The sequence below is a fragment of the Camellia sinensis genome, chromosome 1, assembly GCF_055761805.1.
Source record: "Camellia sinensis isolate YWXY chromosome 1, ASM5576180v1, whole genome shotgun sequence".
In the NCBI taxonomy this organism is placed as follows: Eukaryota; Viridiplantae; Streptophyta; class Magnoliopsida; order Ericales; family Theaceae; genus Camellia; species Camellia sinensis.
Window position 1 is genome coordinate 236,883,348 of NC_138961.1, and position 24,933 is coordinate 236,908,280.

Below are 24,933 nucleotides of genomic sequence, written 5' to 3' on the forward strand. Positions count from 1 at the left end.
TATTATTTTTTCTCTGCGGCGGCGTATCCTAAGGTAGTAGACCCAGCCGTCATCTTTGGAGCCAATGGAGTATTGGTGGAGTATTTCGGCTAGACCGAGGTTAAGACCGGCTCGGCGGTTCAGTTCGGCTATTCCCATTATTATACGGTAAGAATTGTTGGAAAGTTGAGTTGGGCATATTCTGGTTTGTCTTAGGAATTCACAAATCAAGGGTTGAACGGGGAATCTTAGTCCGGTTTCTATTATTGATAGGAGGGTGAAAGGTACATAGCCCTGTTTTCCCCATGGAAGGGTATCTTGTTCGGCCAGAATAAGTTGGACGTCGTCAGGGATGTTGTAATCCCTTCAGAATTCGGCCAGGCCACCAGGGGTTTCTACCAAAAACCTATACTTCCCCATTTATTTTTTAAGTTATGGATAATTTAGTTCGGTCGCAAAATTGTGCTCAGTAGCTCGGTTGAGCGCGCAGTGGAGTGCCTGGGCAACCTAAGTCTGCAAAGTGGAAAACAAAGGGGTTAAGCACAGATCATTGGACCGTGCTACAAAATAAAAGCAAGAATAGGAGTCCTACTTCGGCTATGTGGATGCTACAGGTTCTGTCTCGGTTTCAACAAGATGCTTAGTAGCTCGGATTGAGCAGGGGGTTTGACAGCTCGGTCTTGGCAAGCGATTCGTTATCTCGGTTAAATAGAAGGCTCAGTCAGACCAGTTGAGCCTCTAGGGGCAGCTTTCTGAGTTCGGTCTAAAAACTTAGAAAGCTGGCTTAGCCCCAAAGACTTAGTTCGGTCGAAAGATAAGGTTTCAGTATGTTACGTTCGGACTTAGTTCGGTTCGTTTACCTCGGCTATGATAAAACAAAAGGTTTGACTTATTGAAACTACTGGTACGAGTGTTAGTTCGGTTGTATAGTCTGGTCTCACTGGCATCAAACTACAAACAGTTTACTAGTTCGGTTATGTGTAATTTTGGATCAAAAGCAGTGTTCTACAGGTTATTTCATGAATACCTGAGGATTATACTAACATAGTGTTTTCAGAAGAAGCAAAGCAATTGGAAAAAAATGTGGAGGCGGGAACTGTTCGAATATTGCGAAGTACGAGGGCGGCGTTACAGCTGTGGATGGCCAATAGCAACCTGCCACGTGTCTTTAGAATGGGAATCGATTCAGATGCTGTGATTGAAGAGACATTTTGACCGGACAAGCGAAGCCCGGTGTGTGATTAGCTCGGCTGGATAGGCTGGAAGGTTTTAGCTCGGCTGGATATGCTTAAGGGGGTTTTTTTAGCTCGGCTGGAAAAGCTAAAAGGTTTTAGCTCGGCTGGAGAGGCTAAAAGATAGTTTAGCTCGGCTGATAAACAGGTAATCCCTATCATGTTATGCAGATGGAATTAAGGGGCAATTGAAAGGGTAATTTATATGCGAATTGGGCCGAGCTAGGTTGTTATGGGCCTCGGTGTGAAGGGTGAGTAAAAAGGCCAAAAAGTTACTCCGGTCTTGAAAAGGCTTAAATTTAGTCCAGTCTCAAGGCCAGAAGTTAGACCGGTCCGAAGGACTCTTGGTGATTACCTCGGTTGAAGGATGCTTTGAACGTATATCGGTCATGGCGCAGCTAAACTAGATTGGTCTATACCTTGGTAAAAAGATAGTTCGGTTTTGGGCATACCCTGGTAAGTGGAAGAGGAACAAAGGACAGAGAACCAAACTAATTATAGTTCGGCTAAGTAGGGCCATGCTTACTTCGGTCGTATGGTAGTTCGGCCATGGTAAAACCATCTCACTTGGTTTAAGTAGTGAGGAGGGTGTTAAAGGATAAGCATTATCCTTCAGGAGTATGAATCCTAGAAGGACTCTGCATCGAGGAGTAGAAGTCCTACTAGGATTGTGCCACACGAAACCTATAAAAGCTCACAAACATCACCTATGGAGAGGTAACACACAATTTTGATTCTCGAATTCACAGAGCTTCTTGTCTACTTGTTTGTTTTTCTGACTTAGGCATCGGAGGGGTTTCCAGCACACACCCGCCGGCTAGCTCACGCTTGTATTTTCAGGGAGTAAATTGACGTCGTACGGAGGAGCGCAGACTTAATCAACAGGATTATACGAGAAGGTTTATTTCTTTCCCGTACACCATGTAAAACGAATTCTAATCAACCAGGGCAGTTCTTGTGACATCATGTATGTCAGGTGTTAAAAGGAGCTTGGCCTTCACCAAGATAATCTAGAACAATCCAATGGTCCAATGGTCGGGTTCAATGGAACGCCGACGTGGCCCCTGGGAGCAGTAAGTTTGAAGGTGCAGACTGGCACCAAGAAGATAAAAACTGAGTTCACAATAATTGACACTCCCTTCCCTTACAATGTTATCCTAGAAAGGCAATGGGTGCATGCAATGGGGGTTGTTCCCTCAACATTGCACTAGCTGTTGCGGTTCCCAACAGAGCATGGAATTGAGGAAGTCAGAGGGGATCAAGTGCAAGCAAAGAATTGCTCCATGGCAGCAATGAAATCCACCTGCAACATACGAGAAGCAGAAACAACAGAGATTGAAGATGAAAACATAAAGGTCCTTGAGGACGTCAGCAAGGAACCAGCCGAGAAAAGTGAGGAAGCCCTGAAGAAAATCTTAGTCCAGCAAGGGGATGAAGAACGCTTCTTCCTCCTTGGCTCAGGCTTGGCCGAGGAAGAGGCGAAGGAGTTAGAAGTATTCTTGAGAGCAAACCTTGAGGTGTTTGCTTGGACACCGTACGAGATGCCTGGTATTGACCCCGAGGTCACTTGCCATAAATTGAATATGGACAGGTCGGCTAAACCTATCATCCAGTGAGCAAGAAGGCCGACGTTGATGCATGTTGAGGCAGTAGAAGAGAAAGTGGATAAACTTCTAGAGGCCAGAGCAATTCGAGAGGTAAATTACCCGACATGATTATCAAACATGGTGGTTGTGAAGAAAAAGAATGAGAAGTAGAGGGTCTGCATGAATTTCACCAGCCTGAACAAAACTTGTCCCAAAGGCAGTTTCCCACTACCCGAGATTGACCAATTGGTGGATGCCACTTCAGGGCATGGGAGGATGAGCTTCCTGTACGCCTACAAGGAGTACCACCAGATAGCCATGTACCCCCCAGATGAGGAGAATACTGCATTTATTACCCAAAAAAAGTTGTATTGCTATAGAGTGATGCCTTTTGGGTTAAAAAATGCAGGAGCAACTTACCAGAAATTGGTGATTAAGATGTTCAGACATCTAATAGGCAAAACAATGGAGGTATACATTGAACATGGTCGTGAAGACCAGAGAACCTGAGGATCATCTGGCCGATCTGAAGACGGTCTTCAATATCCTAAGGACATTTCAAGTCCGACTCAATGCATCAAAGTGCGCATTTGGAGTTAGGTTAGGAAAATTTCTAGGATACTTGGTCACCAGAAAGGGCATTGAGGCAAGCTTGGATCAAATCAAGGCCATTCTGGAGCTAGAGAGCCTAACGTTGGCAAAACAAGTGCAGATGCTGACTGGAAGGGCTACAGCCCTAAACAGATTCATAAGCAGAAGTTCTGACAAATGCAAGCCTTTCTTTAGTTTAGTAAAAAAAGCCTTGGACATTTTGTGGACAGAGGAGTGCGAAGTCACCTTGGCCGACTTGAAGAAATACTTGACCACAACTCCAGTTATCTCAAATCCAGTACCTGGAGAGGAGTTGTTCTTATACTTGGCGGTTTCAGAACATGCAGTAAGTGCAGTGGTAATCAGAGAAGAAAAAAGAGAACAAAAGGGCAGTTTACTAATGTGACTAAAACCCTAGCAGATGTAGAGACCAGATATCTACCTTTAGAAATGCTAACACTAGCTTTAGTGATGGCCTCCAAGAAGCTAAATCACTACTTTCAAGCCCACAAGATTGTGGTGTTAACTGAGCATCCTCTGAAGTCCCTGTTGCAGCAAGGAGATCTGACAGGCAGGATAGCCAGATGGGCAGTGGTGTTAAGCCAATATGACCTGAAATTCAGACCCAGGACAGCAATCAAAGGCCAAGTTTTGGCCGACTTTGTGGCCGAGTTCACACCAGGCGCCATCGTACATCGGAGAAACCCAGTTGGGGATAGCCAAATAGAGGAAAGAAGAGAAACTTAGGCCCTGCAGTATTTACGTCGGCGACTGTAGACACCCCATTTTTGACTGACCTTAAGACTCAGACGTCATCGTTCGTGCACGCGATGATCGCACATGTTTACGTTTCGAGTTTCTCGGATTTTCGGCTGAGCGCCTTGTCTCGGGACACTCTCTTCTTCTTGGTTTGTTTTTGGACCATTGTCTTGGTGTCTTTGCCTGGAGGGAGAGAGAGGCCTGTAGACCACTTTTTGTAGCTGTAGGCTACTTATCTCTCTTGTAGGCCACTTATAGTGGCCCGTAGGCTAGTTTCGGGAGCTTTCGACTGGGTGCCTTATCTTGTGGCCTCTTAGCTCTCTTCCTTTTGGTTTGTTTTTGTGCCATACCTTGTTCCCCCTTTGCCTAGAGGGAGAGGAGAGGCTGTCGGCTATGAAGCACGGACACGGACACGCATACGAACACGGGACACGGCAACTTCTAAAAAATGGGGACACGGACACGGCAGTGGACACGGCAAATTTTTTAAATTTTTTATAAATATTTTTATTTTAATGCACATTAATTATTTTATTTATTTATTATATTTTTTAAATAATGTGTTCCAATTAATTTTTTTATTTTATTTTACATATATGTGTTTATTTATTAATAAGTATATATTATCTTATAATATGTATTATATATTATCTTATAAGTATATTTATGTTATATAATAACTATTATAATATATAATAATAATAGTTATAATAATAATAATAATAATAATAGTTATTAGTTATAATATATTATAATAATAGTTATAATATAATAATAGTTATTATAATAATAGTTACATATATTATACTCCTATATGAATCAAGGATAAAGACGGGAGACAGAAGAGACAGAGGGAGACAGAAGCAGAAGCGAGAGAGAGGGAGACCAGCGATCACGATCAGCGAGAGAGAGGGAGACAGAAGCGATCGTGATCGCGATCGCGAGGGAGAGAGAGAGAAGGCGAGAGAGAGAGAGCTCTGCAAATGCGAAGCTGAAGGCGACAGAGAAAGCTCTGAGTTGAAGTGGACTGGATCGTCGAAATGGACTGGATGGAGGTCGATTGGCTCGAGATCGAAGGCTAAGAAGTCGCTGACCAAGTTTGTACTCATTTTCTCTCTCATTTACTCTTCTCCCGTGCCCCATGGCGTGTCCAGATTTGGACATGCATGTCCCGGCCGTATCTCTGCCGTGTCCCTCGCAAAAAAATTAATTAAATTAAGGGGACACACCAGATACCGTGTCCCGTACGTGTCCTCGGCGTGTCCCTGTATCCGATACTGCCACGGCTTCCATTTTGGCGTGTCCATGCTTCATAGGCTGTCGGCCACTTTTGGCTCTTGTAGGCCACTTTAGGTGGTCGGTAGACCAGTGGAAGTGGCCGACGGCATTTGCTTGCTTTTTCAGATATTTTTATTGCTAGTTGTGCCAGCTGTTGGGCACAGAAGGCATCCTCCATACACGTGTATGGAGGGATTGCACCAAGCTTCTAGCTTGTCAAGCAAGCTTGAGGCTTGGAATTCTATAAGAGGGAAGGTCCCTCTCCCTTTCCAGGGGTTCAAATTTTGAAGGAGCAAAAGATATCCCTCTCTCACTAGAATTCTCCATCTCTCTCTATATTTGTGCTATATTGCCTCAAAAGTGTTGTTTCTTCATACTTTTGCACACAAACACCTAGTAAAGCACCACCATCATTGAGCTGAGGTTCTTGGAGGTCATATTTGGGTTCCAAAAGACTGGTTTTTACCTCAGAAGTTGCTGTTTTGTTGTGGTTCTTCAAGGGTGAGTAGTTACCCTCTTTAAGCTTTATTTTGCTTAAGGATTTTGCCATCCTTGCATGCTCTTTTAGGCCTTACTCTCAACTGTAAAAAGCTTGATTTTTAAGTGTTTAAAATGGTTGTTTGAGGCTTTGGTTGAGTTAGAGGTGGTCTACCCCCTTTGGTGGCTTGTTTTGCTTTGCATTGTGCCATCTCTTTAGGCCTTTGAGATCACCTTCTCTTGGCCTTTTAACCACTGAATTCTAGAGGAATTTCAGCGGTGGAAAGTGTGTTTTGAGGCCCCAAATAGGAGGGGGTCATCCCCTCTCCTTGTGTCTTGATTGCTTGTGTTGTTGGCTTAACACTTTGGCATGTTTTTCTACCTCTGTGAGACTCTATCTTAGCATGTTTTAGGCCTTATTTTAACATGATATAACTCTATTTTGGGTTGGTTTGATTACCTCTTACATGCTTCACACCCTTGTAGTGCAATCCTCCTTATAGCCTTAACATGCATCATGTTTTGTGCCTCTAATTCTAGCTTGCTTTAGCTCTGCTCCAGCAGGTTCTTAGCCTTGTTTTGACCTGCTTGAACTCTATTTTGAGTGGTCTGGATCATTTGGAACTTGCTTTGTATAGCCATAGTGCAATCTTGCTCACTAACTTTGAGTTTCAAAGTCTCTAGCATGCTTTACCTGAGTTGTGTGCATGCTTTGGCCTCATTTCTCACATGATTTTAGTGTGTGTAGTGTAGTCATACTCTCACATGTTTCACACTTTCAATGCTTTTGGAGAGTTGTGCCTTATGTCTTGATCATGGGCTAATTTGTATGCATGATTGCCTAAGCTTTTGGGCTACCATCTCAGCATGTTTTTGGTCTTATTTTTCCATGATACAACTCTGTTTTTGGTTGATGGAGTCACCTCTTGCTTGATTTTGATACTTATAGTGTAATCCCACTCATTAGCCTTGCATGCTTAGTGTTTTGGCTTACCATTCTAGCTTGTTTTGGCTACACTCCATCATATTTCTAGCATTGTTTTGACCTGCCTTAGGACTGTTTTGAGTGATCTTGGTCCTTTGGGGCTTGTTTGATATGGCTATGGTGCAAGTGCCTTAGCTAGTCTTGAGTTTTGAGCACCTTAGCATGCTATATTTGTAATGGTTGCATGTTTTGACATCATTTAGCATGTAATTTCAGAGCATATACATGTGTCATGTTTTCACTTCTCTCATTCCTTGAGAGCTTTTGAGAGTTGTGCCTTTGTGCCTTATTTGTTGGCTACCAAAGAGGCATGATTTTCTACTCCTTTGAGCCTTAGTTTGAGCATGTTTTTGCCACTGATTTGCCATGATATAGCTCTGTTTTGGGCTGGTTTGGTTGTTTGTGCATAGTATTGCATAGTCCTAGTGTTATGTAACTCACTAGCTTTAATGCTTAAGTCCTCTCGCCTGCCATACTTGTGTTATTTGCATGATATGTCACCATTTGGCATATGACTTCAATGCCTACATCTCTGCCATACTCTCTTATTTATCACTTCTTCATTGTGTTTGAAAGTTGTGTTTAATGTTTGGCTTGCGAGCCAATGCATGAACATGTTGTTGTAGCTTTTGGTGCTTCATTTCCAGCATGATTGTACCATTGTTGTGGCATGAGGTAGGTTTGACCATTTGAGCATTGTAATGAATGCCTCATCTGTAATACACTTCACTAGCCTTGATGTCTTAGCTTCTAAACATGCCATGATGGAGTCTTGTGCATGCTACTTTAGCATTGGTAGATAAGCATGTTGTTTGCATGAGAGTGTTGCATTGCATTGTGTTTGGATCGAACGTTAATCCAAACACGAGAAACGAGGGGCGTTTCATATTTGAAGTGATGAAACGCGCCTCATTTCTTGGTCGCCATCCCCCTTGATTGTGCATGATAGGGTGGAGGCCTCTCGAGTCTTGTGTGTTACTTGTGCATTCATTAACTTGTACAAACTTGGTTTCTCAGCTATCGTGCATTGCGATGCTCGGTTGGTGGCCCGAGAGTCGAGTATCACACCCCTTTGAGCTTGAGAAATGAGAAGGAGGGTGATTGTATACACATACCCTGCAAATGCCTTACTTTGCCCTTGTTGAACTCTGTTTGCAGCAAAACTGGAATGTGCAGCAACAACTGGCCGACCGGCCAGAGGAAGTGGCCTATAGCCCTTTTAAGTGGCCGACAAGTGGCCTACAGTCTCCCGTAGTGGCCGACAGCCCACCAGCTTGAAGGTGGTTCAAAGTTATTCTGGTTCTGAAGCAAAGACAGTCTGGGAATTGGTTCAGTATTCAGGAATCAAAGCAAATGCAAACAGAGGCAATCTGTGGCAAGGCAACGGGATTTTAGGAAGAAGCAACCGAGCATGCATGCATTTCTCGCCCCGAGGCTCCTTTTAACTGCTTCGCTTAGATGGTTAACTCATTGATTCTATACTTAAATAGTTAATGCATTTAGCTATTCATTTGTGTTTGTAATTAGTTAACTTGTTAGCTAATTAGTTTCGTTTTGTAGTAGTTAGCTTAATTAGCGTAGCTAGTTAGCTCTCTTTTATTTGGACCCTCCGTCGAGAGAGCAAATGTTGTAATAAGGGTACATGCGTGTGTGCATGTCTTCCAACCCCATTTCTTTCTGCCTTTTATTTACCCGCTTTCGATGGTTAGTTTAAGACATATTTCAATTAGCATACTTATGCTTTGCATGCATACATCATTCATTTGTCTTGCATGCACCGGGCTCGACGCATCATACAAACTGCATTATATTTCAATACACTTACTTGAATACGTGTTTCAAAGCATGTTATCAAGTGTTGCAACTCATATGCCATCTTAGATAGTCGAGCCTATTTAGTTGCATTTTGCATGTGTTGCATTAGGCATTTTAACATAACCAGGATCACGTATTGATTTTTAACTAGTTTTCTGTTTTGGCTCGAAGTACACTGTAAGTATTTATGCTTTAGCATCCTTACATGTGTGTAAGTAACTGCCATGATAGCACACTTGTTATGAGGCTATCTGCTTAAGTGATTAACCGTATAAATGCCTGTGGATGAAAGCTTCATTGCTTGAATTGGAACAATTCGTCAAAATATGCGTTTTAAGCCCACTTGTTTGTTGCAAATCATGTTTTCTTAAGCCTACTTGAGGGTGGCAAATCCATATTTTAACCTACTTGAGGGTAGCAACTTCAAACCATTTTCAAAAAAACAAACATGAAATGTTTTGTTCCAAATTGAATGATTTAGTCTATACATGTATGTTGTGCGCATCACATAGTAATTCTAGATTAATAATCGAAATAAGAACACAAGTGTTTTTAAAACAACATATCATGTTTAGTAGAGGTCGATCTTTGATCGAGCGAGTGGGGGTGCTCATTTCAGGACCTTCTCCTCTCGTACCCAAGTTCCCGAGCCGAGGCAACTTTGGTGATGATGGACACGTGGCCTTAGGCACGAGTCAGGATTTCCTAAATTTTCCAAAACAAAACATTTAGGTGGCGACTCTGAAATCTGACAAAGCAGTCTATGTTTGGCGTTTTTTTATTAAAATCTATTTTCCAAAACAATTTGCTGGATTTGGACTCTTGGGTGATTTATCAGTCTTACATTGCACTTTGTGAGATTAGATTCAGAACCGTGACAGGAGTCCAAACTGTAGTAGCTATGAACCTAAATCCGCGCCCTCTCCGAAAAGGGGGCGCGCGGAGGAAGTTCGGGCGGTCTACAACGACTCCTTTCGCCTGTTTGTTGACGGAAGTTCAAACTGACAAGGAGCGGGGGCAGGAGTAGTGCTAGTATCGCCGGATGGACAGATGCTTGAACAATCCATTCATTTGGGGTTTAAGGCCTCAAACAACGAGGCAGAGTATGAAGCCCTAATCGCAGGGTTAAAATTGGCAGCAGCAATGGAAGCCGACGAGGTAAAGGTCTTTTGTGACTCTCAACTTATAGTCAACCAGGCAACAGGCGAATACGTAGCCCGAGATGAAAGGATGGTGGCCTATGTAAAGGAGATGGGCAAACTGATGGCATTGTTCCAAAATTGTCGACTACAGCAAGTCGGCCGAGATGACAATAGCCATGCTGATGCCTTGGCCAACCTGGCTAGTGCAATGAAACCAGGAGAGGTAAGGACAATAATAGTTGAATACTTGTCAAGTCCAAGTGTAGAACCACTGAACACAGAGCATGAAGCAATATGTGTGGATATGGGACCAAGCTGGATGGATGCAGTAATAGTATTCCTTAAAGAGGGAAAACTGCCAAATGATCATAAAGAAGCACACAAGATCAGACTGAAGTCGGCAAGATTCAGTCTGACCGAAGAAAGGCATCTCTACAGAAGATCTTTTACTGGACCCCTTTTGAGGTGTGTGCATCATTCACAAGTTTAAGACTTCTTATATGAGATATATGAAGGAGTATGTGGAAGCCACACTAGAGGCAGCTCACTTGCTCATAAGGCCATTACTCATGGGTATTGGTGGCCTTATATGCAGAAAGATGCCGAAGCCTATGTCAGAAAGTGTGAGAAGTGTCAGAGGTTTGCACCTTTGATACACCAACCAGTAGCAGATTTAAACTCAGTGTCCAGCCCTTGGCCATTTGCCCAATGGGGCATGGATCTTGTTGGACAACTGCCTCAAGCAATTGGACAAAGGAAGTTCCTGGTAGTGGCAACGGACTACTTCACCAAGTGGGTTGAAGCTGAACCCCTTGCAAAGATTCGGAATATTGATGTAAAGAACTTCATATAGAAGAATATCATCACTAGGTTTGGGATCCCAAAAGCAATAATAGCAAACAATGGAACGCAGTTTGACAGTAAGCTAATCAAAAGCTTTTGTGCAAAGTACAAAATCATGAATTATTACTCTACTCCAAGCTTTCCTCAGAGTAATAGTCAAGCAGAAGCCTCCAATAAGGTTATCTTGGATGGAATCAAGAAGAGGCTGGAAGCAGCAAAGGGAAAGTGGATGGAAGAGTTGCCCAATGTACTTTGGGCATATCGGACTACGCCGAGAAGATCAACTGGGAAGTCCCCATTTGCTATAGCTTATGGCACAGAAGCAGTTATTCCACTAAAGGTCGGCATCCCAGGGATCAGAATCCAGGGAGTAGAAAATGGAACCAATGAGGCATTCTTGGCCCGAGATCTAGATCTATTAGAAGAAAGGATGGAGAAAGCAACAATTCAATAGGGGCATACTAGTAGCAGCTTGCCAGGACTTATAATAAAAAGGTTAACCCACGAGAGTTCTAAGTTGGGGACCTCGTCCTAAGGAAGGTCGTCGGCAACAAAAAGGATCCCAGAGAAGGCAAGCTTGGCCCAAATTGGGAGGGACCTCATAGAATCATCTCGGTCCTGGGCAATGGTGCATACTGGCTTAAAGACAGTAAAGGCAAAGAATTGCCAACCTTGGAATACTTGCAACATAAAGTTTTTCTATCATTAGATTTTTTGTTTTTTAAAGTTTTTTGTTATTAGCCAAAGTAATAATAAAATTTTAGCTCAATTTTTTATTTCAAACTTGTGTAACACAGTTGAACAGTCCCTTAGCGATGTTTCTGATTGAAACATGACGAATAACTTAGACTTATTATATGGCAGAGTTGAATTATACTTGCATATAATAGAGTTGAACTGAGTTGGCGATGTTTTTGATTGAAACATGACGAATAACTTAGACCTATTATATGACAGAGTTGAATTATACTTGTATATAATAGAGTTGAACTGAGTTGGCGATGTTTCTGATTGAAGCATGACGAATAACTTAGACTTATTATATGGCAAAATTGAATTATACTTGCATATAATAGAGTTAAACTGAGTTGGCGATATTTCTGATTGAAACATGACAAATAACTTAGACTTATTATGTGGCAGAGTTGAATTGTACTTGCATATAATAGAGTTGAACTGAGTTGGCGATATTTCTGATTGAAACATGACGAATAACTTAGACTTATTATATGGCAGAATTGAATTATACTTGCATATAATAGAGTTAAACTGAGTTGGCAATGTTTCTGATTGAAACATGACGAATAACTTAGACTTATTATATAAAAGAGTTGAATTATACTTACATATAATAGAGTTGAACTGAGTTGGAGATGTTTCTGATTGAAACATGACGAATAACTTAGACTTATTATATGGCAGAATTGAATTATACTTGCATATAATAGAGTTAAACTGAGTTGGCAATGTTTCTGATTGAAACATGACGAATAACTTAGACTTATTATATGACAGAGTTGAATTATACTTACATATAATAGAGTTGAACTGAGTTGGAGATGTTTCTGATTGAAACATGACGAATAACTTAGACTTATTATATGGCAGAGTTGAATTATACTCGCATATAATAGAGTTGAATTAACCTAGACTTGCCATATCGGCAGAGTCAGACAAAGATTGAAACCAAGTACATGTCAGTTAAATTAACAAAGAGACCAAGGTTGGTAACCTCGGCCAGTCTTTGTTTGAATCTGACCTCAGCGATGAGGTCAAAGCCACATGCTTAATGAGAACTCAAGTGGAACTTAAGTTCACATTAAGGGGCAAAGGGCTGGAGAATAATGCTTGGGAGTTGGAATCTATAAGCTAAGGTTCGTTTAACACTTGTTGAAATTTTAAGAAAAATTTACAAGTTGAAGTTAAGCCGAGATTAAGTTAAAAGAAGGATGGTTTAACACTTGTTGAAATGTTAAATTTACAAGTTAAAGTTAAGCCAAGATTATGTTGAAAGAAGTATCTACGTACTTGCCGAGATTACCATGTTGCCAAGACTTGGAAGATATTTGAAGATAGAAGTCTTACTAAGTAAAAGTAAAATGGCAGGTTTTATATAGCACTTGTGAAAATATTTTTTACAATGCTTTCAAGTGTTAAGCCAAGGCCGAGATAAGCAAGATTGGAAGTTTTGTCCGAGGTATGTTAATCCGAGGAGACTATACAAGAAAGGCATAAACTGAAGACATGCAAAATATTCTAAGTATGGAAACAGTAAAGCATACAAACATACAATCACATTGAAAGAAAAAATTAGAGAACGTATTCAGATAAGGAAAAAAGGCACTTCGGCCTGACATTGAAGAATAATTATTCAAATTACTAAAAGGCACATCGGCCAAATAAAGAGCTAAACATTGTTCAAAAAGAAAAAAGTACTAAGTACAGAGGAAAAGCTTTAAGATTAGACTATTCGGCATCATTAGCTGGATCGATTTGGGGCTCGGAAGACATCTGAGAACTCTTCTCGGCAGCCTTCTTAGCCGCGAGCTCAGCATCGATCTCTTGGAGAGTTTGGTCGATGCTCTTCTCGACGATAGGCGGGTCAGATGTTGTCTTCTCAGGAGTGGTATCTTTTGAGACCTCGTCCTCCTCCTCCTAAGTCAAGTCCAAGACTTGCTTATTCAAAGTTAGGGACTTAGCCCCAGCATCCACAGCCTTCTCAGACTTTTCAGCCTCAGCTTCCTTCTTGGACTCAACTTTGTCCTCGGATTGGCTAGGAGTGGGTGGAAATGGCAGGACGAGGTTGCTAGCATTCTTAAGAAGAGAGTCCTCGGAGACAGCCAACTCCTTCAGAGCAGCCATCCAACCAAGGGTGAAACTCTTGTTACATGCCTGCTTCACTTGTTTCTTGTAGTCTTCTTTGACATCGACTGCCCCCTCAGCATAGGCCTTCTCATCTGCCGTTTTGATCTCGGCGTCCTTTGTGGCCAAGGCAGCAATGAGCTCGGTCTGGGCTTCGGCGGTCTTTACTTCGGCCTCTTTCTTCTCGGCTTCAAGGACCTTGGCAATGGCCTCAGTAGCTCCTGCCCTTTCCTCGGCCTCGTCTTGAGCTTTTTTGGCAGTCTTGGCCTTATCCATCAAAGTCTTTATCTTGGCCTCGACCTTATTAACGGTCTTCAGCAAGCCAGCAGCCTCCTTGTTCTTGTTGACCAATTCTTTCTTAGTGTTGAAAGCCTGCATCACGAAGGAGTGGGCGTGCTGGATCGCCTAGAAGAAATGGACAGAACAAAAGTTAGTAAAAAACTCTAAGTATGGAAAAATAGAGAACGAAAAGTACCAAGTGTTAGGGGCTTACTTGTACAGAGTGTTGCAACATCAGAGTGAAGTTTTAGTATTCGCTGACCTCGGTGTTGCGTTCGAGGTCCTTTGGAAGGAGCAAGGCAGTGGAGAGGGCAACGCCGACTTCAATGTCAGTCGCGTTGTCGCCGACTCTGACTAGCTTGTCCTCAATGGTGATTGGAGAGGCCCAGGGGGCATCAGATTTCATAGACCCCGAGGTTGTCGCAGACTCTGACCTCGGCTTCTTTGACCGGGTTGATTCAGAGGGAGCAGCCTCGGCGGGCATCTTTTCGGCGGCAGAGGCACTTTTTTCCGCCTCAGCTATTTTAGAGATTGGCAAGGTGTCCTCAGAGTCGATCTGAGTTACCGTTGCCTTAGGTTGGGCTTTTTTCAGTCTTTTTGGCTTTGGGTTTGGCTGAGACTGGGATGGCGAAGGTTGTACGGTGACAGTGTTATGGATGTCGACTAGAAGGTCGTGTGATACAGACTTCTTACGACCCATCTCAACGACGGCTACAATTAGACATCAACGTTTGCGTTAAGAAGGTGGGATTAATTGTGGAGCCGAGGTTGATGGTTGTTCTATTGGATTAGAGATTGATCCCTGATCTGGTCGAGGTGATGAAGTTGTAGCAGGAGTTGCTGCTAAAGGAGGAGACTTGTTTTTTCTTGAGAAGTCGGGAAGTACAGATTTGTAAGCTAGGATGTAGTTGAGCAGCAAAGGGGCTCTTCGCTGGTCAACTGGCAGACCTAACAGCCTCTTGAAATCCTTGCTGGGATAGAAGTTCTTTCGGAAGTCCTTTGGAGGCTGAGAAAGAACTGCAAAATAGAACATAAAGACGTTAGAGCACACAAAAATATCAAAGTAAAAAAGACTTGAGAAGCAAGTAAAAGTAACACTTGGCTCTTACCATCTCCCTCTCTGAACAATGTACGGCTTAGAGGTAGAGGTGAAGGTCATCGTCTGGAAGGAACTCCCAGTTGCCCGAGACGATGAAGTAATCGTCCCCGGCGCCCTTGTTGGAATCAGGGAGGTCGGCGATGAGTTTGTATTCCGTCGACCTCGGCTTAAGGTAGTAAATGTAGCATTTTTCTGACTTAAGGCCACACATGGTGTAGCAGTACTAGATGTCGGCTAGAGTTACCCTAGCATTTTCTCTCTAGCTAAGGCAATGATACCGTTGATGACTCTGTAAGAGTTAATGGCTAATTGCATTGGGTTGAGTTTATAATAGTGAAGGACTTCTCGGAAAAGGATGTCAAGAGGGAGCCTAAGTCCACACTCTATGAAGGCTATTACTGGGAATGGCATGGAGTCGTCTTTGGGCATGATGGAGTCCTCCTCCCCAGCCAACCTGAGATGAACGTCGGTAGGAATGGAAAACTCCTACCTCAAGTATGCTAGCTTAGTTGGGGTATTTACCCTCCACCTGAACATACCCATAACGTCGGCTAAGTGGGAAAGGTGTTGGATTTTAGAAGGAAGTGGTTTGTTAGGGTTTAAAGGACCTCGGCTAAAACCTAATCGTGTGCTGAGGCGAATTTTTCTGAAGATCAAAAGGGTTTTAGGTTCGGTTTTCCTAAAAAACAAGTTTCTAGAACAAATGCCAAGCCTAAGAATCTGGAAAAAGACACAGAAAACAGAGACAAGAATATGATTCAGACTCAAGAAGACAAACAAGAAATCAAAGAACACTGAACAAGTTTGTGCAGGTGTGCAAGGCCAAGAACAGTGGCAAAGTTGAGCGAGTATGTGTGCAATTTGTACATAAAGGTCAAGAATCAAGAACAAGACAAGCACAAAAAATTGCAAGATAGGACATGCGCAAAACATGCAAATGATAAAGTTTGAAGCCTAGATAAAGATTAGAGAACATGAAGACATTCACCATGGCAATAGACAAAAACAACGGAGTTTGAAACTGAAGATTGGGGAAACAGTGACTTACCACAGAAAATGACGCCGATATGAGATTCACCGGAGTCTGACGATGGAAATAGGTAGAGCAGAGTGGAGAGAGCTTCGCCGGAGGAGGTGAACGGAGTGGTTGCAGAGCTTTAGAGCTTGAAACAATGGAGGATTTGGGAGTAGAAAGAGAGAACTTGCACGAAAACGGTGGTGAAGAAGTGAAAAGACGGAGAGAGAGAGAGAGATGATTTTGATCAAACACGCAGAATGGCGACAAAATGGCAATTAGTGTGCCTAGGACGACGTGCTTGTCAGACGGCGCACGCAAATGCGATGCGACTTAATGGCACGTGTCAGGTACGGTTTAGTAAGGGAAGGACGCGTGGCAAAAACGGTTGAAATACTGTGCGTGACAGCTCATACGTGTGTTGAAACTCTTGGAGTTCTGGATTTAATAGAGCAGGACCTCGACTAGAGGGATGATCTCGGCTGAGAAACTTAAACAAACTTGGTTATTGGTTTTGAAGCATTGATGAAAACAGACTAAATCTTGGTCGTATTGAGCCGACGAATGATGACCTCGGTAATGAATGACAAAGCGAGCTTAGCCGACGTGCTAAATGGAAGAAACGATATAGGTTCCATCACCTTAGAATGTCGAGGCAATAAAACCTAGGGGCAGTTGTGGGGACATAATTTTTGAATGACAACGCGTGACCGAGGTGACACCGAGGTGCCAGCTGAGGTGCCACGTGTCCTGGTCATAACGCCGAGATAATCTCAATTAGGCCGAGGTTATCTACGAAGATACCGGAATCCGAGATAAGCGGATAAGGGGCAAATGTCCTAGAATGTGAGAGGACTTCAGTTTGGGTAAAGATAAAACTCTTAAGAGAGTTTATCTCAATCTAACTGGGAGTCCAGGATTAGCATTGAGCCGGAGTCCATTGAAGCTAGGCTTCTATTGGGATTAAGCCAGTGTTGACTATAAAAGTAAGACGCCCTCGTGGGTCTAAGGTACGTTTTTTGTATTTTGACTAGTGATTTAAGCAGTTTTACTATCTTTGAGAGATAACTGACTTGATCGTTGGAGTGCCCCGGGTGGACGAACCACCGCCGGAATCTTATCTTTCCGTAACAGGTCATTCGGACTTAATTTATTTTGCTGGTGTTCTCTAACTGAATATCTGTTTAGCAGTGTGGTCAGAAATTGACACACACACTATAACCCTTAATTTCTCCGCCGTAGTACCTCCCAGACTCCATATCGACGACACAGAGATATCCCATATCTGTCCAATACATGAAATTCCCAGCCCCAATTATATTTTCATGACAGTTGTTCAAATGTGTATTGCGGAGGTATTCCCAACTGTTGCTATTCAAATGGTACACATACTTGGAACCGCCACCCACCATGATCTTCTTTTCTTCCAAAGGGCCGCCATAAGCTGCAGCTTGTAGTATTATACAATCTTCGAGTTCATCAGGGGGTCGAGGTAGGGCCTCCCATTTTTTATTAATGGGATAAAAAACCTCAGCCCACGGCTCCGGAGCATAATCCAAATCAACTCACCCAAAAACATAGATCTTGCCCTCAACAGCTACTGCTTTACCCCCATCTCTTCCATTGAGCATATGAGGACCTCGAATCCAGCCTTCCTTGGGACGATTAGTATCAAAATAGAAGCACTCACGAGAATAGATGACTTCGAATTTCTTGTAAGGGCTTTTAATCATACCACCAAAGGCGTAGACAACAGAGCCGAGAGCGACAACAATGGAACAACTAGGGAACCAACTACTCTTTTTCAACGGAGTGAGCAGTCGCAGTCCACCCTCATCAAGCTCGGCATTTCCATCTTTGTTTTCTTCATCTCCGTCGTGGATATCGATGCAGCACCTTCGGCAGAACTTTCTCTTCTTGTATGTCTTCTCGTCAACGAAATTGACGCTATACAACACCAGACCGCGATCACCGTATGCGAGAAAGCAGGGGCGCGAATCGGAGGAGGAACTCCATCTACATCTTTTCCCAACTCTTTCTCCTCCACTACCTATCATTGCCATCTCCCCTTAAGGTTTGCAAGAGTCGTGGGTGATGGATGATGAGTGTCCCCACTTTATATGAGGAACCTGTGATCAATCATTTTCTTTGATTATAATATTATTTTAAAATATTTAGTTATAAATTTTTTTTTTTTTTTGTGTTAGATTGTGATATTTTTTTTTAACCTAGGACTCTTAAAATATAAAATTATATAATTTTTTTAATAATTATAAGGTGCATATAATACATATTCTTTTGAAAAATGTATATCAAAATCTTTTCCGAACCGACAAAAAAATCATACCGCATGATTTTCATAATTATGCATTTTTTATTACAAAATAAAATACATTAAAAAAATTATTAACAACAATAGTATTATCATATCATTTTTATCAAATTTTATGTATAAATAGAATTTTTTATAATTGAAATTGTATAAGTTGTGTATGTAATATATAAGACTTTCGATGGTGCTACATGCATTAATTAGTGTGTCAACTAGTGTACCAACGCTAGTTAGTACATTATTATTAACCCTACTCATTATATAAATTACAAATACCAAAAACATCTTAAATTATGTCACATCATTAATTAATATACTAATTAGTGCATATAACATTATTCTTTTAATTATTGTTTTACAAATGTCATAATTTTAGGGGGAATGTAGAAATCCGAATCACAACCCGTCAGCAGAATACGATGAGTTAATATAGGTGGTGTTTGTTTTGAAGGATTGGGGGTGGGATTGGACTATTAGTCCATCCGAACTAATAGTCCGTTGTTTGTTCAAAATTTTGGCACTGGACGGACTAATAGTTCTAAATCTATTGGACTATTGTGTCTCATGGAGGGTGGGACACAAATGGAGGGACATAGGAGATATGGGATTAGGTGGTGAAATGGTCATCTTGACCCTCTACTATTTAATTATGAATTATATTTAGTAAAATTCAATAAAATTTAAATGTCTCAATTTAAAAGTAAAATAATTTTATTTAATTTTTATTAATGTTTTATTTATTTAATTTTTTAAAATAATTTTTTATAGACATTTTATTAATGTTTTATTTTAAAATTTTGTTTATATTTTATTTAATTTCATTATTTAATTATTATTATTTTTTAAAATAAATTTATTTAAAAATTTAATTAAAAAATAATATATATTTTTATTGATATTTAATTTATTTAATTTAAAAAAATAAATTTATTTAATTGTATGAAAAATAAAATAAAATAAATTTTTATTTAATCTAGTTAAAAATAATTAAAATATGTTTAATATTGCTATTACTTAGTAAATAAATGAAAAGGGTAAAATAGTCATTTGAACATTTATCCTTCTCCATAATGTCCCAAACAAACATAAGATTCATATTCTATCCAACCAAATAATCATTTCCTGACATCTAATCTCATGATTAAACAAACCTGGGATACAAATTCAGTCCAACCAAATAATTCGAGGACAATGTATCTTAGGACTAACAATCCGATAGATTCCAATCCCCCGTTATCCAGTCCGTCCAAACAAACACATCAATACTAGTTAGTACATATAACATTATTCGTTTAATTATTATTTTACAAATGTCATAATTTTAAGGAGAATGTAGAAATCCGGATTACAGCCCGTCAACAGAATACGATGGAGCTATTTCGACTAGTGGTTAAGATTGATGGATTTAATTCTTATTTCGGTCAGATATTGAATTCAATATATAAAAATTCATACACTGACCATTTGGCTGTGGTTGAGATTGATAAATTTAATTCTTATTTTGATCGAATATTGAATTTCATATATAAAAATTCATATGATCGACTCGACCGATCTACTCATATGCTTACAACTTGAAACGTATACATGTTCATTTTCCTAATTAATAACTTAAATTCATCTTTAAAGAGTTGTCCCTTCAATTCACATTTTATCTTTTAAACACATTTTTTTTTTCAAGACAAATTATTATTTTCAAGATTTACCTTCTTAAACGTTCAAAAAAAATATTTACCTACTTGATCTAACCCTCTACAATCAAAACAAGATGAATAATGCTATATACATCAATTAAGATACCAATTAGTGTACCTATTTATTTTCTTAATTGATATGTATACAACTTGAAACGTATACCTATTTATTTTCTTAATTAATACCTTGAAACTTTGCCTTTGTTTGGGATGTGAGTTAAGTTTTTGACTTTTTGACTATTTAGTCTGGGGCTAAAAAATCTCGTTTGGGATGATTTTTTGACTTTTCTAACTTTTGTAAAAGAAAAAATGAAATAATTATGGTTTGAATGTGACATTTTATTTTATTAATTTTTTAATCTATTTTATCTTTTTGAGACTATTTTAGTTTAAAAAATTACAAAATGTTTAGTGGCCCGAATTTTTGTGGCTCAAATAGCTCGAATGTGTCAAAACTACGTCGTTTTGAGTGTTTCGAATCATTCGAGTCATAATTTTTCGCGTCACCTATTATTGTTGTAAAAAATTCATGCCAAACATAACTTTTATCTTTCCAATACATATTTTTTTCTCAAGATCTACATTTCCAAGATCCAACTCTCAACACGTATTGGCTCCCTTTGGCTACGTGAGTTGAGTTGAGTTAGATTAGGTTGGAATTAGGCCTCGTTTGGGAATAGGTTAATTTAGTAATTTTTTGGCTATTTAACTAAAATATGAGTTAAAAAAAACTAATATGTTTGGGATGACTTTTTGACTTTTTACGAAAAGATGTACAAAAAGTAGAGAAAAAAGAGAATTTTTGACTTTTTTGTATGGGTTGTTGGCTTTTTGGTTAATTTATTAACTTTTTGACTTTTTAACTAAAAGAGAGGGTTCCCAAATGAGGCCTAAGTTAGTCATTAAAAAATAAAATGGACTAAAATAATAAGATAAAATATCATATTTAAATTATAATTATTTTATTTATTTTTTTACAAAAGTTTAAAAAATTTAAAAAGCCAATCTAAACGAATTTTTTAACCCTAAACTAAAAAATCTCAACTCTAAAAAAACCAATTAAATTTTTTATTGCCACAGGACAACATTATAAATCTTGAGAGCCCACTTTAACTCAATAATTATGTGTTATTAGTTTGTATATATATACTAATAAATTATTTAGATCATTTAATAATTATTTAATTAGAAAAAAAATTCAATTATAAAATAAATATAAACTTGTTAACAAGTGTCTTAAACCTTAAAAAGAAGTATATATATCTCAACTTTTATTGTATTTTATTATTTTTCTAATTTATTTTGTAACTAGATAATATAAATAAATATTAATATTTTAAAAATAGTTGAACCAAGTTGAGCTAAATTAAATAAGGCAAATTTCACTTTACATCTACGTAGTTTGAGTTACATGCGGGTTATCCCCATAATTTTTGACAATGACCACATAATCCCCTTATAGTTTATGGATTAAAGTGCACTGTTAAATCCATTAACGATTTAATGAAAAAGACTAAAATATTCTTATATTATTGTCATTTTTTTGGAAGGTAAAGTGTATTTTAATCCCTTGAGCTTTATTCTGCGTGTGATTTACCCCTTAAACTTTGAAAATGAGCATATAACCTCTAATGTTTGTCACATATTTCACACTTACTGTTAAGTTAGACAAAATATTTAACAGTGTACTTCAGTTTACAAACCATGTGAATGTTATATGTAATCATTTCCAAATGTCAGGAAAATAAACCGCACATAATTCAAACTATAAAAAATTAAAATGAAACTTACCCAACTAAATATTTTCCTCAACCTAACCTAACAGGTTAAATATTTTTTTCTATTCAGACCATCAAATCCTTAGCCATTCCCAGTTTAGATATATTAAAAACATTACAACTTTGTTCACACCAAATGTAATGTGGACATTATATTAATACAAAACAGTGTGCACATTTGATAATTATATTATAAAAATTAACTAGTTGAATGTCAAAGGAGAAGAAGAAGAAGAAGAAAAAAAAAAAACCTTTAAGATTTATCAAAATTTGAAATTAAAAATCAATTTCTGAAGTAATTATATAGAGATCATTGTAAAGGAACAATTTGAAAATAGAAAATTTTGTGGAAGTTCACAACAATGGAGGAGCGTATTTTATATAATACTAAAAGAGTAAGCATATGTGCTATGAAATTTACAATCCAGACAGGTGAGATATTTTTTTTATTTAATTTCTTTTTTAAAAATTTATAGTATATTTGCTCTCGTGGACATTTTTTAAAATTAAAAAAATGTGACATGTTGACCCCAATTTTGATATAAAACCTTTCGCTCATAGAGTACATGAAATTAACAAAGGAAGCTTCTAATAGGTCCGCTTAATTATTTTGGACCATAGTCGCATATTCAAAATGGTCTCCTTTCTTTTTTTTCTGAATACCCACCATAATCTTAACCTTACCTTTTGGACATCTCGGCAACCCCTACCCCACCTCCGATGACCTTTTTCCAGGTCCCCCCTTCGTTGATAGCCCCCAGTTGCGCCATCCCCCTTTCCTTTTTCTTTTTCTTTTTCTTCCAACCAGTTGCGACCCGTTTTCTTCTTTCTCTTCCGAGGTAGCAGCAACCACGACCCTCTTCTTTATCTTCTTTTTGTTCTTTTACGCTGTGTTTGGTTGGAGGATTTGGAAAAAGATTTGGAAAAGGAAAGACAAAAGGTAGGTGAAATATTAATAAAATATATTTATATTTCACCTAGTTTCACACACTTTTTTCCTTTCTATTTTTTGAAATCCCTTCTCAAATATTCGAACCAAACATAGTACTAGAGTTTAGGTGGTGAAAAAGACAAAGAAGAACATGAAAGAAAGAAGAGGAATGAAGGAGAACATAGGTTCGCAATTACTAAAGGCAGGCAAGGGGTAGCGGCTCATGAGATAAGTGGAGGGGCGTGGGAGGCTGGGGATAGACGGGATCAGAGCTTGGTGAAGAGCTTTTGAAAGTAAGATCAAGCTATGTAAGTATTTCTATCTATGTATAAATTTTGATATATATAAGTGTGTATGGTGTGCTTAATGAAATTATAAAAAAAAATTAAAAAATTTTAGTCAAGTTTAGTCTTTGTGTATCATTTGTATTTTATATCTTCATAATTATTTGTTTTATTTATAGTTATTGTAAAACCTATATACTTAGTGTATGTCAAATGCCATATACTCATTAAGATCTTTTGACTGTTAGGCATTTTTAAGTCTTTAAGATCATAAAGAGAGGTTTTAGGCACCAGAAAAATACACTAGGAGGGTCTTAGGTACCAACAACAATCTATAATGGCAATTAAACCTGAAGATATAATTTGCTTTGGAAATATAAAAAATAATGTTAATAATAAATATGACCATAGTTTGCATATCACTAAAGAGTCTGCAAATATAAATAGTGTGTGTTTTAGTTTAAATAATATTACTGATATTATGTGTTCTTGGTTTTCTAAATTAGATAAAAATCAAAAAATAAATCAAAATTATCTAGAATCCAAAGTGGAGTCTATAGAATCTAAAATAGACAATTTAGGTTCTATAATAACTATTGACTTAAACAAGGAAGCAAAAACTCAAATAAACAATTTGGTAACAAAATTAGAAATTATATCATTCATAGACAATGATGGTATGAATAGTTCAGGAGATAACTCCATTCCTAGACTATTTTATGGTACATTCAAACCAATACCTATAATAGGACTGAATATGAAAAAATTGTTGAAATATTGGATTATTGGAGAAAATTATATAAAGATCCAGATTTAGGTATTGATGAAAGAAATAAGCTACTAGATCAGATAAGAGAAACTTATATAGAACATGAAACTCTTTTACAACACTTTAATTATGATATTAATATGTCAACTAATGACGATGATAGTCAATCATCCTCATCTGAAGAAACAATAGATCAAGATGTTTCACCAGAAATAAATAAGAAGAAAAGAAAGACAGAAGTACCAATTGATCCCGAATTATTTGGCACATGGGGAGATGGAGAAAAATTTGACTTTATTCAAACAAATGAAATTAAAAATGATACTAACACTGGAAGTACCTCTAATCCTACACCTGAGCCAATAATATCTAGAAAAGATAATAATCATAAGTATCCAATAACTCAAAATGGTACTTATTTAGACTTGTCTCATGTTCCATTTAATGATCAACCACAAGCAATTGATGATTAGGCACAATCATTGCCCATCATTATTACCAATTATAAAAATAGTTAGTCAAAGGAAAAAAAATCCTTGATTATATTGTAGCAACTCTCCAGGGAGATGTGTTGCAATGGTTAAGACAGTAGAAAAAATCTGAAATTGAAAAAAGTCAAAAAACAGCTTTATTGACAAATTTTCTCACACTTGATACAATATTAGCTGAGTTTGCAAAAAATCATAAAAGAAAATTTATATGGTTTTGCAGGAGATAGTAATTTGCAAACAGATGCAAATTATATTTTGACTTAATTAGAATTATGTAATATTTGTCTTTTTGAAGACTATGTTCAAACTTTTAAAAAAATATTATTATCTAATTGATCCACCAGCAAATCAACCCCGGTTAGATCAATTTTTCCATAAACTCCATAATCCATGGGATGGGTTATTTATTAAAATATATCATGATTTTCTCAAAAAAAAATGGAGAAGGAATAATATGATAGTCTTGGTTTTCGCATTAATTATGTTTTAAGGCTAATAGTAGATCGGTGTCTAGAAGCAAAGGTGAAAAAACAAATAAAATATCAAATTTTCAACTCATCAATATGGTCAAAAATGTTCTGATAAAATTTTAAAAGAAAATTGAAAAATTGGTTGTAATACATTTCCCAAGTGAAAAAGATTTTCTAAAAAACACAGAAAATATAAATGAAAACCTTGGAAAAAGAACAAAACTTTTTCGAAAAAAAAAAGT

The 24,933-nt window shown here is 38.4% G+C and overlaps 2 protein-coding genes across 2 annotated transcripts in view; both read right to left on the minus strand.

Moving 5' to 3' along the window:
* Positions 1 to 18,041, minus strand: part of LOC114296504 (uncharacterized) — a 37,380-nt gene extending 19,339 nt beyond the window's left edge. The window contains exon 1 of the mRNA XM_028240801.2: positions 17,512 to 18,041. Coding sequence (XP_028096602.2) covers positions 17,512 to 18,005 — 494 coding nt within the window. The 5' untranslated portion in view covers positions 18,006 to 18,041. The remainder of the gene's footprint in view (positions 1 to 17,511) is intronic.
* LOC114296503 (uncharacterized) lies at positions 12,987 to 17,515 on the minus strand. Its single transcript, XM_028240800.2, has 3 exons — positions 14,938 to 17,515; positions 14,043 to 14,845; positions 12,987 to 13,954 (listed from the first exon to the last, which is right to left on the minus strand). Exons 2-3 carry the CDS (start codon positions 14,061 to 14,063, stop codon positions 13,343 to 13,345), a joined length of 633 nt encoding a protein of 210 aa, XP_028096601.2. The 5' UTR covers positions 14,064 to 14,845; positions 14,938 to 17,515; the 3' UTR covers positions 12,987 to 13,342.
* Positions 18,042 to 24,933: the final 6,892 nt, after the last annotated feature.